We start from the raw sequence: 19,033 nt of genomic DNA, 5'->3' as shown, positions 1-19,033 counted from the left end.
CCATTTTCTTCTGTTTAACATGTACGCTGACCTGCAATTAAATTAAATAGCTTACCGGCTGTTAGAAATTGTGGGAATTGAAATCCAAAACACCTGGAGGGCCAAAGTTTCCCCATGCCTGGTGTAGAGTGTAGGCTGCTATTTCAGAGTTCTAGCCATCCAGTCAACCAGGCATTCCCTCTTTTATTGTATTCCATTCTACTACACTCCATTCTACTACTTGTCCCTGAGAACATAGTAGTTTGATTAAACTATCCTGATAAATTGATTGGCTATGGATATGTGTAGCTCCCTTTTAAAACTGGCAATATATATTGTTTTCTCGAGTTCATGCTTCACTCCAAATGCTTACTGGTTGCTTTCCCTTTAGATAATCCACAGAATCCTGCAACCAGGACAACAAACTTTCTTCTGGTGGCAGATGTTGTTTTCTGGTACTTGTGTTTCTTTTAGTTGTAGTGTATTAGAGCCATTGAAATATTTTTAACAAATGAAAGTGAACTGAGTAAATAAGCAAGTAGTGCTCCTCCTCAGTTTCCATCAGATAGTCTCTGTGTTCATTTCAACTCTTCTCTTTCTTTTCCAGGAGCTCGGTGGTCCTCCTTTGCATGCAAGAGGCCCCATGTTCAATCCTAAGCATCTCCAGTGGGTCTAGGGAAAGAGAAATCTGCCTAAAGTTTTGGACATCCACTGGCAATCAGTATCTACTGAGTTAGGTGGAATAAGGGCATCCTTTGACAGAAAGCAGGGTCTTATGTTGCTATGTTATATAGAATGTCAATAAGACTTGGTAGTTGTTGAACTGTACATATAAGATAAGATGTTGTGAAGCACCAGTGCCCAAATGTACATATGTATTATCACCAAACATTGTTCTTTGCCTTCTGGTTGCTCAAATGCAACATTTTCATTTGATTGGATAGGCTGCATTGCACAGATTTTACTCTCCTCTCCAACTTTCTATGGATGAAAGCACTGCCATCTGGCTAGTAACCAATCATGTTTTAGGTTATTTAAGGCCCCAGGCCAGTCAAAAGCATATCACTCCATAGGTGTGTGCTATATTCAATTAGCATTAAACAAGTCCCATTAGACACCTGCCTTCCAGGTATGTCAAAAACATGAATGCACAATGTTGATCTCCTGACTCTCAAAGCAGCCAAACCCAGGTCTTTTGAAGGATAAAAGCAGCCAGATCCAGGCGCTCTCCCACCAGAGCTCTGTTCTTTAGTTCCCCTCCTCTGGCTGTTTCTTTCTCAGAGGCCATCCTCCAAGATGAGCCGGCAGTCCTACAGTATCAGGGCAGGCAGTGGAGGAGGCAGTGCTGGCAAAGGTTTCAGCACAGCCTCCGCCATTATCCCGAGTGCAAATAGATCTGGTTTCAGCTCACTTTCTCTTGCCCGAGCTGGTGGAGGTGGTCTTGGTGGTGGAGGAGGGTTAGGAAGGATTACGATTGGTGGTGGTGGCAGTGGTGGCGGTGGTGGCTTTGGCAGCAGGAGTCTTTATAGTCTTGGTGGTGCTAAAAGAATATCAATTAGTAGAAGTAGTAACCTACGCAGTGGATTAGGCGGTGGTGGAGGTGGAGGATTTGGTTTTGGTAGCGGATCTGGCAGTGCATTTGGTTTTGGTGCATTAGCTGGAGGTAGTGGCTTTGGTTTTGGTAGTGGTGGTGGTGGAGGAGGAGGAGGAGGAGGTGGATATGGCTTTGGTGGGGGGCTTGGTGCAGCTAGAAGTTCTCTAGGCTTTGGTGGTGGTGTTATACCTGGGGCTGGCACCATCCAAGAAGTGACCATTAACCAAAGTCTCCTAGCCCCGCTCAATTTAGAAATTGATCCAGCCATCCAAGAGGTCCGGAAAGAAGAGAAGGAACAAATTAAAACTCTCAACAACAAATTTGCTTCTTTCATTGATAAGGTGAGATTTTTTTTTCATCTATTTCCTGAAAAGATAAGAACAAACAGAAATTCTTGTCTTAGGCCCCTTCAACACAGCTGTATAAAATCCACATATAATCCACTGGATTATATGGCAGTGTGGACTCAAATAAACCAGTTTAAAGCAGATATTGTGGATTATCTGCCTTGATATTCTGGGTTATATGGTGGTGTGGAAGGGACCTTATTCAATATGTACTGAAACAAACAGAGAAACTAATGGATCAGAACTGCAGCTTGAAAAAGAAAAATATAAACTTCGTTAAAATAATGATTGTAAAAAGGATTTCAGTGATGGAGTTTCAGACTTATAATATTTTAAACTATCATAACAGAACTACTTTAACATCTTATAACTTCTTTCAAATTTACAGTGCTGGCAACTGTGGCTGGGAGTGGTGGGAATGGTTGAGGGGGGGGGGAGAAATGAAACATCACAGTGAGTAAATTGTATCTTACTAGGTTTGCTTGACCACATATTTTCACCAAAAATTTAATTTGGGAAGGAAAAAAAATAAGAGTTTGGACTTCTATTCATATGGTGGATCTTAAGATTAGATTAAAAATGGACAATCATTTCCTTTTTCAGATCCTGTTCCCACTATTGCCTGTACTTGATTTTTGTTATTAAGAGGAATCATCAAGTCTGATGAATGGATAGATAGTTAAAAACAAAAACAAAATGTCCAAAGCCTAACGCCCACGAAACAAAACTAACTGCAAATAATGTAACAGTTGAGATGACTAACTATTGTATTCCATGACTGACCATTCAAATCTGCAACTAACTTGCTCTATATAGATCTAGGATTGTAATATAAAATGGCCAGCATACTTGTAATAAAACCTAGGTAAAAGAAACCTAGGAGCACTCATGTTCCAAGAAATAACTGCCAACATGGTGGTGTTGTTTGAATTTTGGATGAGAGACAATCTAGCACCAACCTGCTATGCCGCACAATTGTGCCAGTGTAAATGATGCAAACATATCACATTGTACACTTTTGATATCTCACAGTTCTTTACTGGTTCAATTATGCCAGACCTGTGATCAGACTTCCACACAAACTTGTAACCTTACCTTCCTGCTGTACTGAGGTTGCATATTTATTATTTATTAATTATTGTTGGATATTGAAGCTGAGCTACTGGATTTTGTTCAGCCTGGATTTTGAGGAAAATGAATCTGATTCACACCTTGTGGCCTATTTCAGTTTTCTTTCAAATTTCACAGTTGACATTATAATAACATCAAATCTAAACCCACATATTCCCTAAGGCTACACTTTATTGGGAGTAAGTTCTGCTGAACCTGTGGCATTTATTTATTAATACTCAGACAAAATATTGTATAATAAGTTACCAATATTTTCATAATAAATGTCTTTTAAAATCTTTCTTCTGCAATGAATTCACCACAGTAGTACAGTACATGCTTTATATGCAGAAGCATCCAGGTTTAAACCCTGGCATTTATATAGTTAAAGAATCTCCGCTATCATAGCTGGAATAGATCTCCTCTTGATTGTTGATGGCGTCAATGTTGTGTTGAATGATGGGTGGTCAATAGATGACAGATTCATGTATCTTTGTCTTTTAGGTTCGATTCCTGGAACAGCAGAACAAAGTTCTGGAGACCAAGTGGACTCTTTTGCAGGATCAAGGTTTTAAATCTGGTGGTAACAAGGGCAATCTTGATCCGCTCTTTGAAGCCTACATCAATAACCTAAGGAAACAGCTCAGTGGCTTGATCAACGAGAAAGGGCGACTGGATGGGGAACTTAGGAACATGCAGGATATTGTTGAAGACTTCAAGACAAAGTAAGTGAATGTCTGACAGGTGGGAGCCAGAGTGTTATTGTTTGTTTGGTTGTTAGTTGTTATTTCACTGCTTTTCCACATGGATTGAGGGAGGGAACAATTGTATATTAAATCTATCTATCTATAAAGTTTACATTATAAAGTTTACATTATGTACTGGTTGTATTAAGAAATATTTAAAACTACCAATACATAATGTAAACTTTATAATTTAGAAAACAATAATTTATTAATAATCAGGATAAGCTTGCTGAAACACATTTATCAGCTGAATATGCTGTCTGAATTGAAAATAGCAATGAAGACCCATCTCTTCCATCAAGTCACACCACAGTTTAAGGGCAGCTGAAGAAAAGGTCCCGAGGTTGACTATCACCAGTTTAGTCTTGGTTGTCACAGTGGACCCCATTATACAGGGTGGATTAGACAGGAGGAAAGCCTCCTCCTGTCTAATTAGACAGCCCCCAGTGGCACAATGGGTTAACCCCTTGTGCTGGCAGGACTGAAGACCGACAGGTCATAGGTTCGAATCCGGGGAGAGCACGGATGAGCTCCCTCTGTCAGCTCCGGTTCCCCATGCGGGGACATGAGAGAAGCCTCCCATAAGGATAGTAAAACATCAAAACAATCAGGCATCTCCTTGGCAACATCCTTGCGGATGGCCAATTCTCTCACACCAGAAGTGACTTGCAGTTTCTCAAGTCACTCCTGACACGAAAAAAAAAAGACAGAAGGAAGCAATATTTTTAATTACATTTTGCAATGTTAATTGTTAGCTGCTTTGGGTGTCAAAGCGAGCGAGCGAGCGAGCGAGAGAGAGAGAGAGAGAGAGAGAGAGAGAGCAGGATACAAATAAATAATCCTGTTGGTCACCTGGATCCAACCTACATAGGACTTTAAACATAACTAATACTTTGTACTTTGCCCAGAAACGAATTAGCAGCCAGTAAAGTGATTTTAATATAGGTGCCATATGATTCTAGTATAAGAATTGGGAACACAGAGAGCAATTGAAAAGATGGGAAGAATGGCAAATGGCTACAATATGGCCTGACTTAATGAGTTCCAACATGGAAGTGTTGGCAACATGGTGCCTAAGAAGTTGCATACAATAGGACAAACGCGAATGGGTCCATTTGAATACTCTTCTCACAAATCAAATGTGCTTGGCATGTGCCTGCACATAATGTGGAGTTTAGGAAAGAATTACTAGGTTTTTTTTGTATTTACCAGTATAGCATTATATTTGTTCTATTAACTGGTGGAATAATACTTACATTTTCTGAAAAATAAATAGAACAGATTTCTTCTTTTTTTATGGACCTAAAACATGGGGTTCTACTGCTACTGACATGTAGTTTTACCAAAATATTTTTAATATCTCTAACTACATAACAAATCACTCTCTCATCACATCCCCAGTTGCCTCAACAGGGCACAAAAAAACAAGATAGGTCAATGCCATGTTGACTAATTTCAGGGGAATGCAGAGAAAGCATTTTATAGTCATTATTATTATTATTATTATTAATAATAATACTAGGAAACAGTGGGAACTGACTAATGACTCATGACTAAATTATACAACCATTAATTTTTAATGTGATGAAAGTGATGCTAATTGAAATTTTCAGTGATTTTTTGATGACCAATTTAGGGAATGTTCTGGCATGTTCTGATTGCATCCTGGGAACAAAAAGTAAAGTGACTCAATCCAGGACCTAGTAAATTATGATCTGCATAAATTGCCTCAATGTGTGGTTCTTCTCTCGGAGATCTGCAGGAGTAGTCAGTTTGGCAACCTCCCTCACCACAGGCCAGATGGATACACATTTGCTATTTCCAAAGAGTCAAAAAGTATTTGGGAAGAAGTTTAAGATCAAGTCACTCTCTGGAAATAAAAATAAAAAATTAACACAGGCATGGACCACCTTCTTTGCAAAAGGAAACCCTCTGTGGGGTCCATTTTGTAAGGTTTCAGACAGCTATTAAAGAGAGCCAGTGGAGGCTGCTTGCTCCCTAAAATGATTGTCTTCATTTCCTTATTGTGTATATTTGGATTATTTACATATATAACCCATTTACCCTCATTTGTAGTCAGCGTGACATACATGACTCCCCCACCCCACTTTCAGGTCTGATAGCTATCTTTTTGACGAAGGTAAAGCTGAGAAAGCATTAGGAGAAGCCTGAACTTGTGTCTCTCAAATTACAGTGCAACATACAGTATTAACCATAAAACCACATTGGTTCTCTTTAAGCAATACCAGTGCAGTGGCTCAACATAAAGATCAAAGATGGGATTTCGCTTGGGGCATTCCAAAATGTGATGGGGTGTGGACTGTTCATGACTTAAGAAGAAAGTCCACTGATGTCCTTGATGAAGGAATGACTTGCTAGTTCCTGTTGTTATCAAAGACTCTCCCAGACATCACCCAATAATTGATGCAACGGCATATCAAGTTTGGTCAAGAACTCTATTAAATTGCCCTGGAGTCCCATGATCAAATATATAAACAACTGCTTCACTGGATTCCAAACAGCAGCTGCTGTGATTCTTACAGATCCTCAAACAGAGTTTGTCAAAAGTTGCAAACTGTTTCCTGAGGATAACCTAAGCATAAAATTACAATGTACGTATACTCAAAAGCAACCAATGGTTCAAGCATTTGCCAACCATCTCAGTGCCTTTTGTTGATATTGGCTAGAACATCAGAATGTGCGAATAGGTTCAGTCTTAGTAAGCTATTGAAAACGGCATGTGCCCCACTCCCTTCTACTCAGACTGCTCATGTCTCCACAAACAAATGTCTTGATCAGTGGTTCTCAGCAGGGGAGTTCTGGTGTTGTTGAACTTCATGTCTAAAAAGCTAGGTGTGGCAAATAGTATAAGATTCTGGGGGTTGAGGTTCCATAGTTCCTGGGTCTGGCCTGCTTTATATTTGCAGTGAAAAGAAATCCTGAAAATTCACTGAAGTCTAAAATATATTTGAGAAACCCAAGTTCCCATTTCTCATCTCTTATGATATGCGCCTGCTTTCTTTTTCTGTTGAGGTTTTCCATTGTGTTAGTCTTTTCTGACTTCATACTCCCACCTCCAGTATTGTTGTTGTTGTTGTTGTTGTTGTTGTTGTTGTTGTTGCTGCTGCTGCATGACTTCAAGTAGTTTCTGACTAGGACTTATCATGGGGATGTCTGGGCTGAAAGTATTTGATTTGCCCAAGGGCACCCAGAGGGTTTCCATGGCCAAGCAGGGAATCAGACCCTGATCTCCAGAGTCATAGTTCAATGTTCAGATCATTATGCCATGGTGACTCAATCACAACTCCCATCTGAATTCATGACCAAATGCTGGTGGTGAAGAAGCTTGAGTCTGTCTGATTGGGGAAAGTATTTCTGTAATGTGAAGCAATAGTACAGTAGGTTTAGGTGATTTCCTAGTAGGCGAGTTTTCTATCTAAAATAAAAAGGGCACCTGAAAAAAAGCTGCAAAAATGTTAAGGTACCTCAGGGGGGAAAAACATTAAATTTCACACTATAGTAGTTAAAATCTAACTAAATAAGCAATACTTTATTAATAATAAATGCAAGGGCATGGCTCTTCATCTTGCCCGCCTGATTGAAGCCTCATTTGTTTAGCTCTGACTTGTTCTGAGAGCAAGGGAGGAAAACCCACCACATTAGACCCAGTTACATATTTGAGCCTAGATAGTGAGCCACTTTCTGCCCTGTGGGGTTTTAATGGCTAATATCTCAACTGAACTGAGCCACTAATAGGCCTTTTTATAGTAATCTGCTTGGCTCCAGCAATCTTTTTATTGTGCACTTTCTCTTTGGATACTTTTAATTGTGTGCCTGAACATGTATGGCATGCTACAAAATATAATTGTGTGTCTTCGTTAATGGTATGATATATGGGAGTAGAATTTGTAACAGTAGATGAGGTGGTTATGCCTTCTTTATCTGAAGGAGACAAAGTTATGGTGGAGTTTGATGTCATTGTGGTGATGAATTTAGAGGTTTTAGTTTGAACTTAAAATTGAGGGATGGGTTCCAAGGTGCTGAACAATAACCTCCCTCAAGGACCTAGGATGGCTCCCTTAATGTTTGGACTATGAAAGTACCTGTTGCCAATGAGACATTATGGCAATTTGCCATTGGGTCTTAAGATACTGAGTCTAAAAACAGGTTTTTGCATAGAAAGTTGGTGCATGATAAAAGTAACAACCATCTTGGATTTAAACCAGCAGGATTGAGATTGTTGGATGAGGTTTGTGTGAGAGAGAAAGAAAGAAGGGGGGTGGGATCGTCTTTTGAAATCTATGTTATTATGAATACTCCTATTGAAAATTTAAAAGGGAAATCTAAAGGTTTCAAATAAACAAGATTTATTTATTTATTTATTTATGGCATTTGTAGGCAGCCTTTTTCAGCCTTACGGCGACTCAAGGTGGCTTACAGAGATTGGCAGAATTTGATGCCATACATTCATAAAGTACAGTTAAAAACATTCAATCTAATATTATAAAAACCATATAAACCATTAAAACCATTAAAACATATCATCACCAGTGTCGTCATGTTAAAATCATTGTCCAACAGCATCGTCTAGTCATTCTATGTTCTTCTTCCTATTTCATAATTATTTATTCCGCTGCATTTCCAAACACATAATGATACCTTATTGTGAGAGAGTGGGCTCAGACAGTGAAGTGTCATTATTTATCTTATATATTTGAAACATTTAAACCTCCCTTTTCAGGCTCGTCATGGTTTCCAACAGATTGTTAGGAGTTAAACAACAGATAGTGAGGTGTGCAACTGGTAGGAAGCCAGTTTGCTAAGGGACACTCCCCTAGACTGTATGACATAACCTGGACTGCTATCTCAGACCACACCACAGTGGGACAATGAGACCTGTCAATAAAAGGTGGAATTAATTGTGAGAGTTTTCCTTCAGGTCAGATTGGCTAATGAGACATGTAGATTTTATTGACTTCTCCTGGAGCTTCTGCATTGCCTCACTTACTTGAGTCATCTGGGGGAGGAATTTACTTTGCAAGCAAATTATTGTTTTTCTCCTAGGAACATCTGAGATAATTTCATTGGGTTTTGATATAGTTTTGTTTGTTTTATAATCCCGAGGGCTTCATTGTTGCTGATTTTTAAAACAACAATCTGAATGCAGAACAAACTAAAATGGCTAGATTTGTCTGCTCAGGCTGAAGGGTTTGAATGTTTTCAACTCTTAAAAACCTGGGTTGAAATCTGGCTGTGTTTCTAGTCATGCATGATCTAGGTTTGCATACCTTCTCCTCCTTTGAAAGTGCTTTATTTGGCTGGTATAGATAAGTTTCAGATCTGTTTCAGTTCATTTTTGAAGAATTTATCAAAATTTGTAAATGTATTCATAGCCATGTTTTTTTTAAAAAAAATGACGATTTCAAAATAAAAATTGAATGCTGGAGAAAGCCACAATGAGAGGTATATCCATCACAAATGAGTGAAACTGTCTTATTGTGACTAAGATGGATGGATCTATCATATTCTGCTGATGTGCAAAATACACTGTTCTTTCTTAAGCTGTTTTTTTTTTATTTCATGCCTTCCACATGTATAATTTTAAGTACTTGTGTACCATTCAGAATGTAACCACCCTTGGTTAATTAATAAGGCATTAAAAAACCTGTTGTACATAGGAGCTCTCACACTGCCCTCATCCACTGTCATTGTAGGAGTCCATAGTCAGTTCTTTGAAAACATATATTTCTTTGATATTCTGACTTCAGACTAGCAAAACTACTCCCTGTATTTGACTGTGTATGTTCAATTGTTTGTTTCAGAATGCATGCTCTAGTTATGAGAGCCAGGATAGTGTTGTGCTTTGAGCCTAGGACTATGACTCTGGAGACCAGTGCTCAAATCTCCACTTGTCCATGGAAACCTTTTGGATTGAAAGGGTGTGGGCAAACCACCCTCTTTCAACCTAGTAAGAAGGTAAAGGCAAGCCTTCTATGAACACATCTTGCTTAGAAAACCCCATGATAGGTTCACCTGTGGGTTGTTATAAGTCTGAAATACTTTGAAGGCACCCTACAACAGAAGAACACAGTATAAAGACAACCATTTCAAAAACACATCCATGTATAATAAAGCAGCAGTATAGAAACCAGCAGCAGAATCTGGTTAAACATTAAAAGCCTGTGACAAGCAATAAAAAGTGGCATCCCAGTGTTTAAAATCTGTAAATTAAGTACTAGATAAGCAATCCAGGAGAGCGTGTTCCTGACTTTAGGAAACCACTAGAGAAAATTTTCTTTTCAAAACTGTGACTTATGCTATTGCTGATCGTTTAAGTGCCCTCAAACCATGTCTACTAATGACCTATTTCTTTCTTTATGCCCAGAGAATGATGGGAAACTAAACTAATGTTTAATTTTTGCTATCATAGATACGAAGAGGAAATCAATCGGCGTACCTCTGCTGAAAATGAGTTTGTTATGCTCAAGAAGGTGAGGTGGCGTTGCTGAATTAATTGGGATGTCCTCAAGATTCTGTATCAGGAGTGACTCTGGATAGATGTATCTCTTGCCTCCAAGAATTATTCCACATCTTTTAGCCAGAAACAGAAGTCACAGTTTTGGTTCATCATTTGACGCAGGCATGTAGCCGGGGGGGGGGGGGGGCTTGAGGGGCTTCAGCCCCACCCCCCCGAAATTCTCATGGTGGTTCGCAAAAAGGCCTTACTGGTGCATTATTTAAACTGTTATGTTTATTCATATCATGATCTGATCACCATACTCAATATATCCCATATGCATGGGGGTATTGGGGTAATGATACAAAAGGTTTGCTAGGCTAGACCCTCTTTCACTCAGACTCAGCCCCCCCTGAAACTCAGCCCCCCCAAACTCCCCCCCTGAAAAATATTTAGCCCTCCCCCCCCCCCCCCAAAACGAAATCCTGGCTACGGGCCTGATTTGACGTATATCGTAGTGAGACAGAAAGCAGCTAAGGACTTTGCAAACAGTCCAAAGGCTCTGTGAACCTGTTCTGTTTTTTTTTCCTTAACACATTTTGTTTAGTATGGGAAAGAAGCGAACAAAGCAGTGGAAAAACAAAGGAGGGTTAAGTGGAGAGGGTATCAGTACCTGGAACTCTTATAGAATTTAGCAAACAAGTCAAAACAATGCCATGATAAACATCTCCCCAGAAACCATTCTGTGTCAGTTTTGAAGTGCACACTTGTAGGCATATGATTTAGGGCAATAGTGGGATAGACCTTTCCTCTACATAACCATGGATAGTTTCTGCTCAGAATATTGAAAGAGCCCATCTCATGAGTTCTGTATTTTTTATGTATGAGTGGGATCAGCTGGAGAATTTGAGGGCTAAAACTGCCACTGGTCTCCTATGTGCAAGCCTAAGAAACTGTGGCAATACCAGTTGAATGTGATGGCCTTGTGATATTCTCAGGTGCTGCTTGATGCAGTCACATGGGTGGCCCATGGTCACAGCCAAGTAAAGAGAGACTGTACTTCAGGATAACTCTTCATTGCTTCTGGATAATCTTTTGTCCCTCGTGGCCTGAGTTTACCAGTGGCTTATTGCCCATTTCTTGTACCCTTCACTAGGTCCTCCATTTGGACCTCCCAGAAAACTGGCAGCCACAGCAACCATTGTGGGGACACAAGTATATGACTGTATCCCTCTGGCTGCAAAGAAGTAGTATTTATTCATCCCACACAGACCATTTTTAAAGGAAGGAAGCAATGAAAAAAGCCCAAGAAATGGTTTTTAGGCATGTTGTCTTTTTAATGTAACCCTATATGTAACAAAGTGTGGGCTTTTCATCCAGTGAAATCTAGCTGAATTTGATTTCTCCCTATCGTTTTAGGACGTGGATGCTGCATACATGAACAAAGTAGAATTGGAAGCCAAAGTGGATTCCCTAACTGATGAGCTCAATTTCCTGAGGGCCCTCTATGAAGCGGTACTATGTCTGCTTATATTATACACTTTGACTAGTAGTCAGAAAATGCAACCCTACAATTAAAATCATGTGCAGACCTAAGATGAAGAAGCACATAGCTATAGTATCAAAGCAACAGGGCTGGGTAACTTCAGCTGGCACACAGGCCAATATTTTCCTCATAGATATATGTTGGGCCATACCCTGAATCAGTTAAAAAATGACTGGAAATTACAATTAGAAATGTGTAAGTCTTTTTTCAATTACAACAGTGAGAATGGTAGGCTCAGGAGGTTTTATGCTACACTGTCCCTGGTATCCAGAGTGACAGTAGGATATTTTCAGTTGTTTCTCACATATGCCAGAATTTGGGGAGCTTTGGGATGAACCTAGGACTGTTAAAAAAAGGTTTTGACACATATGTAGCCTGTAGGCCATTCTATGTCAATCTCTACTGTAGATGGACGATTGCAAAATACCTACATGGAGCTAATGAATCACAATTATTTCTTCAAGCCTTCCATCCTAATCTCACATGTTTGTTCATGAATAATGCTTAAGAACAAAGGCTTGAAAGGCCTTTGGTAAATGAGGCCCTATACCTTTTAAAGAGGGCATTCATCTGTTTGATGGATTGGCTAAGCTGAGCCCTGATTTAAAAATTCAAAATCCTGAGATGGGAGAGTAGAGCAGGGCCTTGAAGTTGTCCATCCATGCAGCATTAGCATCTGGATCTCAGAATGAATAGGCATGCTGGACATCTGGTCATAGGTTTCTTCACCATGGAGTGATGTGGAGGCCAAAGATTGCCTTTAAAATTCTAAAGATATAATCAGCAAAATGTTCATTTCATATTTTAAACTCAAGTTTCAAAATCATTATATAAAAAAGATATGCTGATTCTAACCAAATTCCAAATTTTGAATTTTTAAACTCCCTCTTGCCCATGTAATGCTGGTCTCTACAAACATAAATGTTTTATACAACTCTGTGCAATGTTGCAAATAAGCAAGCAAGCCAGCCAGCAAAGAAAGAAAGAAAAAGATTATCTCTCTGTCCGATCCCAATACTGAATGTATAATTACATGCACATCTGAGGTTTGTCCCTTCATCCAGATTCTTAATTTCTGTACTTTCCAGGAGTTGGCTCAATTGCAGGCACAGATGTCTGATACCGCTGTCATCCTCTCTATGGATAACAACAGGGATTTGGACCTAAATGGCATCGTCTCTGAAGTGAAAGCACAATATGAAGACATTGCCAACAGGAGTCGTGCAGAAGCAGAGGCCTGGTACCAAACCAAGGTGGGCAAATCCATTCCATACATCCTGCACTTGCTAATACTGAGGACTTCGTCACACAATACTGCTATTCCATGGCAGTGCACAGTTACCAATAGCAGCCACATACCAGCATGAGCACTCCTGTTATTGCATCTTTCTTCATCCATGCAATAGCAACAATTAGCTGATTCCAATGGTTGTACTTCTGCGTATTCTTGTAACCCTACCTTCCCACACTTTCACTTTTCTATAGCTTTTAATTGTTTTTTTAAAAATAATTTTTCAATTATAACATACAATATCTTTTTTTAAAAAATAAAATAAAATATTATATATGCCTACCTCTTCAGTAAAAATATATAACAATCTTGCAAGGTAATTTGGAGAGGAAGAGGAATGTTGAAATAATTTTAAGAGCAGACCTTATCTCAGTGGTAGAGCACCTGCTCTGTCTAATATTCTCTGAAGATCAAGACCAGGATATACAGAGATCAATATGTGTGCACTTTTTTTCCCGACAATACACATTTTTTTCGACAATACACATTTTTTTCGACAATACATATTTTTTTCTCCACATGTTCGGTGTGCAGCTAACGTTTTCTTTGTGAAGCCTTTTGTCTTACATTTGAATCCTTATCTTGTGCAGAATTATGTGGAAGACCTTGCATTTTCATGCAGTGAGGAATGGAACATACATGCCAAAACCGAATAAGCAAAGATTTATATCCATTCTCCAGTTTAAGACAGCACAGTCATAATCCGGCAGATTTCTGAAAGAATTATTTACTAACCGACAATGTTCATCTGTGTCTTCCTTTTCCTTCCCTGTGCTTACCCCCATTTTGCTTTTGTAGTTTGAGGAACTCCAAGCAACTGCAGGGAGACATGGTGATGATCTACGAAACACTAAAGGAGAAATTTCAGAGCTCAGTAGGCTGATTCAGAGGCTACGGGCAGAAATTGAAAATGCCAGGAACCAGGTATGAACATCTATAAAGGGCATCATGTTATTTCTCAGCACACTGTATAACATAACAACACAGGGGATCTATATCTCACAGTTCTTGTGGTAAGATATCATCTTGACTTGACACCATTACCATAGTTTTCTAGATTAGCAGCAGCAGATGAGAATTTGCAGTTTTGGCTGGAAATAAGTTACTGAAATAAATAAAATGTCTTGTACTCATTGAGGAGTGCTCTTACTGCTGTATTGTTTCTCAGCAGAGAAGAACATAATGATACCACATTCTAATATGGGAATATGTGTTTCACTATATGCATATATGTACATACATTCAAATGAAAGAAAGGGAGACATTAGGTCAATTTCTACAAGCCACACATTGGAACAAAGTAAAACAAACAAACAAAGGGCCTTTTCATCCTACATAGTCAGCGTACTATGACTGTACTTTGAATACCATAGTTGCTTCTTATGGAATCTTGGGATTTGTAGCTTGGTAAGGTACTAGAGCTTTTTGGATGAGAACTCTTGTCTCTAATTGCTTAAACTGTAGAACAGAAACTACATGAAAAATGAGACACCATATGTATTTTCACTCAGAGGAAATCTGACTTTCTTTACTACCTGCTAGATAAGACTACAGTCTAAATTCTTCAAACAGTAAAAACATAAGTAAATGAATGATGACAACAACCATTATAATGCCTGGAAACAGCTGAATGACAAAAGGGGAACAATAATCTAAACATGTCTGCTCTCTTTTCAAGTGTGCCAATCTGCAGACAGCCATTGCAGATGCTGAGGATCGAGGTGAGTTGGCTCTCAAAGATGCCAGAGCCAAGCTCATTGAGTTGGAGGAGGCTCTCCAGAAAGCTAAGGAAGAAATGGCCCGGCTCTTGAGGGAGTACCAAGACCTCATGAATGTCAAGCTGGCTCTGGATATTGAGATTGCCACATACCGAAAGCTGCTGGAAGGTGAAGAAAGCAGGTAAGGATTATCAGAACCATGATAGGGAAGCAAAGAATACTTCCAAGGTTTCTCACCTTCAAAGAGAAAATGTGTCTGATCAAGAAAACCTATTGAGAAATCAGTCAACCTCAATGAGATTGTTTTGCATTTCACATTTTGGGGGGAAATTTTATTGGCACAAAACAACAACAACAACAACAACAACAACCACCTTTTGGATTTTGTGGAAAATGTTTTTCAAACGGAGTAGAGGGGTGGAATGGTTTATTTTAATCAACCAGTCTAGGAAATGGCACAAAAATGAAAGAAATGTTACACCTGTTTCTGGGCATATTTGACTTTCTGATTTCAAAAAATGGCACCTGTTTCCCATGATCAGCTCTAGTTTTTGACATACATAACATCTACCATATACCAGTTGATATTTGCTCAATATATTTTCATGTCTTTAACTACATGAAAATATGCTTATTTTATGCTAAAAGCACAGATTTATGATACAAACATTCCTGTCATTCAATACACATATCTAAGAAACTAGAACTAGTGTAGTCTATCCAATGAAATTTTCTGAATTGGGAAATGAGCTAAAAATCAAGACTTATTTATTACTCTACATCTGTTTGTTTAAAAAACCAAAAGAAGATCATAAGCATATCGGATAAACTGGACTCCTTACGAAAGACCTCTTCACGTGGGGCTAAATCAGCTGCATGTGCCGATTTAGCTCAGGTAACCCACAAAGCCCGCTGGCTCCCATTCAACAATGGCAGCGTCATTCCATAGGTGAAGGAGGGTGGAGTCAGCATATGCCACTGCTGGACAATGCAGGGCGTGGGGTGCTGCCCCCCCCCCCCCACACACACACAAAGTGAAGGAACTCTGACGTCTAAGTGACAAGGTCATCAGTCTCTTTCAGGATGTCAATTGGTTCAGGGTCCTAGCAGATGGGGGGCTTTATTTTGTTTAGCTATATGGCTATTTTATTTAAGAGGGTGTTTTATGTACTAGGATCTTCCCTAGGGTTTAACTATCAATTACTGTCAAACTTCTAGCAAGAATCTTTAATCTCTCACAGTACTCACAGTCTAGTGTAGGGTCAAAGCGGAACTGTTACTAGTGGTGAACAATCCTTTTGGTAGCAGTCATAAACTTCCTAGAGGCCAGAAACAAGCATTTCTTCTTCTTCTTATTATTATTATTATCTGCTAAATATGGGCCAATTCAAGAGAAGAATAGGCCCGTCAGCTCTATAACACTGTGCCAGAGATAGTGTTCCTTTCATTTGACTGCATCCATTCATCAAGGAATTTCAAATATCTCAGTTCTTTTGGGTTTTTTCGGGCTATATGGCCATGTTCTAGAGGCATTTCAAATATGAGAATAATACACAGTGGAAAGTTAGAGTACTGGGCTGCAAAAGGGCTGTGTATCAAGAAGATGATGGCAAGAAGTACACAGTTCAGGTTTAATGCCATGTAAGAAATGATATGAGGCAATAGCTGATGGGGCTAAGGCCCCTACACTGCCATATAATGCAGTTTCAGAATGCAGATTAACTGCATTGAACTGGATTATATGGCAGGCTCACATAATCCAGTTCGATGCAGTTAACCTCCATTCTGAAACTGAATTATATGGCAGTGTAAATCCACCCTGAGTGTACCTGACATACCCATCTTGCTTGTCTAGCTTAATTTGAAACTGCCTCCGCAGCTTTGCCCTACTACAACTCCCATCATCCTAATCTTCATGGGGAAAAATCACATCCTGTCTTTTAAAATTATTTTATACTTCTTCTTCAACAGGCTCTTTGGAGAGGGAGTTAATCCTGTCAGTATCTGTAAGTACCTTGACTAGTTATTTTGGCTTTTGTTTGGTTGGTTTTTTTTACAATCTGATCCCCATCTGTGTCTAAACTGAGGTCATTTCCATTAAATATAGGAAGGTGTTCCCCTTAGCTAAAATATATGATTGCTTTCCTGTTTGTTTGTACTTTAGCTATCCAGCCAACAATATAGCATATTAGTATGTGAAATGTTTTACTTAGGTGGCATCTACACTGTAGAATTAATGTGGCTTGACACTGCTTTAACTGCAATGAAACACCAGCATTTTTTGGCAGAGAAGGTTAAAGACCTTGTAAGACTACAACTTCCACGATTCATAGCATTGGATCACAACAGTTAAAGGGATGTCAAATGTGTTAATTCTACAATGCAGATTCGCCCTATTGTGACTTCTAGGTCAGGATATTCATAAAGGAGGGAGCACTGAAAACTGCTTTTCATGACATTTTCAAGAAAGCAAACAAATAAAACCTTTCAGAAATATCCTACCAAGAGAGATGAAAAATGCTATTTTATGTCCTTGTGAAGAAAGGGTTCTAAATGCTACTGCAAGATGAAGTAAACTTGGTGACAAAAAAAAAACATGTGCAGAAGTTAAGATTAATTAGGTGGCCTTAGGTGCACACCAATCTATTGTTTAGAAACCTGACTGTGAGCACACACACACACATACACACAAACATACACACACATATTTTGGAAGTAACTATATGATGAACTTGCAGCTTTCTTCCAGAAAAAAAGGAAATCTGTGTTCTAGCTTTCAAAAATCTGAATTCAGCACTCCCAGCAGAACCAATTGGCAACAATAGCAAATATCTGTTTTTTGTCCCAAGTTAGGGCAGGTACCTTTTCATCCGAGAGATTCCCACACCCTGTAAGGAAATGCAGTTACTCATTGTGGTAACTAGGGAAGGCTCTACCAGCAGGTTGGCAATCTTTTCTACCTGTAAGGGAGGACCTGTGACCACTCTCCTAGCCACAGAATTTCACTTCCCATAGCCATTCTGTTTGTATATTATGCAAGAATGATTCGATTACCGGGCACCTAAGTAGCTACTTGTGCTTTTTTCACAGCTGTTGTGAGCACCGGTGGTGGAGGTGGCGGCGGAGGTGGAGGTGGTCTTGGAGGAGGACTTGGAGGTCTTGGTCTTGGTCTTGGAGGAGGCGGCGGCGGCGGAGGTGGTTTTGGTCTTGGAAGTGGTTTCAATCTTGGAGGAGGTGGCAGCTTTGGAAGTGGACTTGGTTTTGGTTATGGCGGTGGCAGTGGTGGGGGGTTGGGTTTTGGAGGAGGAAGTTTCAGTTCTGGGAGTGGGAAAGGCATTGGGGCAGGAAGTAGTTCTGGTGTGAAAATTATCTCCAAAACATCTACTAGCCAAAAAAGTATCAAAAGCTAAAATGTACAGAATACTTCCTTCCCCTCCCCCCCCCCACAAAAAAAAACATGAGCAAGCGAAAAAACCACATATATGCTCCCATCTTTTGTGGGAATTAGTAACGGTGCCATGCTAAGCAGCTCTCTCCATGGCTCTGGAAAACCCACTTCTTTATTACTCCTTACTATCTGGCCTCCTCATCCATTCTGTTCTATTTTTCCTCCACTTCACCTACCCCCTTTTAACCTCTGCATCTTCTATGCCTTTTTAGAATTTTAACTACCACTTATGATTAACTGCTATGAACCATCTGAATGACACCACTGAGCATTAGTAGAAGTCATACCTATCTGTCAGAAAATAAATAGGTTTTTAGAGCTGCTCTTTGCCTATACATTTGATTTTGGCCCTCCTGATATCCAACCTGAACTAAAGTGTCACAAAGATTCCTAGTAAGAGCATTTCTATTTTAATGTCCAGGACAAAAATTTGCATTAAAAAGTCAGATGTGCATGTCTGAACAATTGCCTACTATTGGGATTTTGTACTGTAATTAAAATGTGTATATGTGTGAGTCCTCAGGAATGAAAATGAACATGTATGCATGAGTTTTTAGCCACGAGAATATATCCATACCAAGGTATGAACTGAAACTTAACCTGATACCATGAAAATCTAAAATATTATTTACATGTTGAAACAATAAAAGTGAACTTACTCAAACAAAATTAATGTTTGTTTCTTTCCCTGCTTTTAAGATTGAAGGAATTTATTATCCGTCTTTGTCACATACACACAAAAAGACCCAGGTTGGAGTAGCTTTGATATTTGTTACATTTGCAAGAACTACTACAGA

The 19,033-nt window shown here is 39.3% G+C and overlaps 1 protein-coding gene across 1 annotated transcript; it reads left to right on the top strand.

The window, feature by feature from the left end:
- The first annotated feature begins 1,192 nt into the window (after window positions 1-1,192).
- On the top strand, window positions 1,193-18,890 carry LOC132768382 (keratin, type II cytoskeletal 5-like). Its single transcript, XM_060764201.2, has 9 exons — window positions 1,193-1,914; window positions 3,535-3,755; window positions 10,207-10,267; window positions 11,653-11,748; window positions 12,868-13,032; window positions 13,869-13,994; window positions 14,749-14,969; window positions 16,760-16,794; window positions 17,879-18,890. Exons 1-9 carry the CDS (start codon window positions 1,276-1,278, stop codon window positions 18,196-18,198), a joined length of 1,884 nt encoding a protein of 627 aa, XP_060620184.2. The 5' UTR covers window positions 1,193-1,275; the 3' UTR covers window positions 18,199-18,890.
- Window positions 18,891-19,033: the final 143 nt, after the last annotated feature.

This window comes from Anolis sagrei, chromosome 2 (genome assembly GCF_037176765.1).
Source record: "Anolis sagrei isolate rAnoSag1 chromosome 2, rAnoSag1.mat, whole genome shotgun sequence".
NCBI lineage: Eukaryota > Metazoa > Chordata > Lepidosauria > Squamata > Dactyloidae > Anolis > Anolis sagrei.
This window is presented reverse-complemented; position numbering and strand designations above follow the sequence as displayed.

Excerpts from the sequence above, each read along its gene's own strand:
- LOC132768382 (XM_060764201.2), top strand. The coding sequence starts at position 1,276 with ATGAGCCGGCAGTCCTACAGTATCAGGGCAGGCAGTGGAGGAGGCAGT. Across the intron at positions 11,749-12,867 it reads TGAGGGCCCTCTATGAAGCG|GAGTTGGCTCAATTGCAGGC; the intron begins GTACTATGTCTG and ends TGTACTTTCCAG. Across the intron at positions 13,033-13,868 it reads AGGCCTGGTACCAAACCAAG|TTTGAGGAACTCCAAGCAAC; the intron begins GTGGGCAAATCC and ends TTGCTTTTGTAG.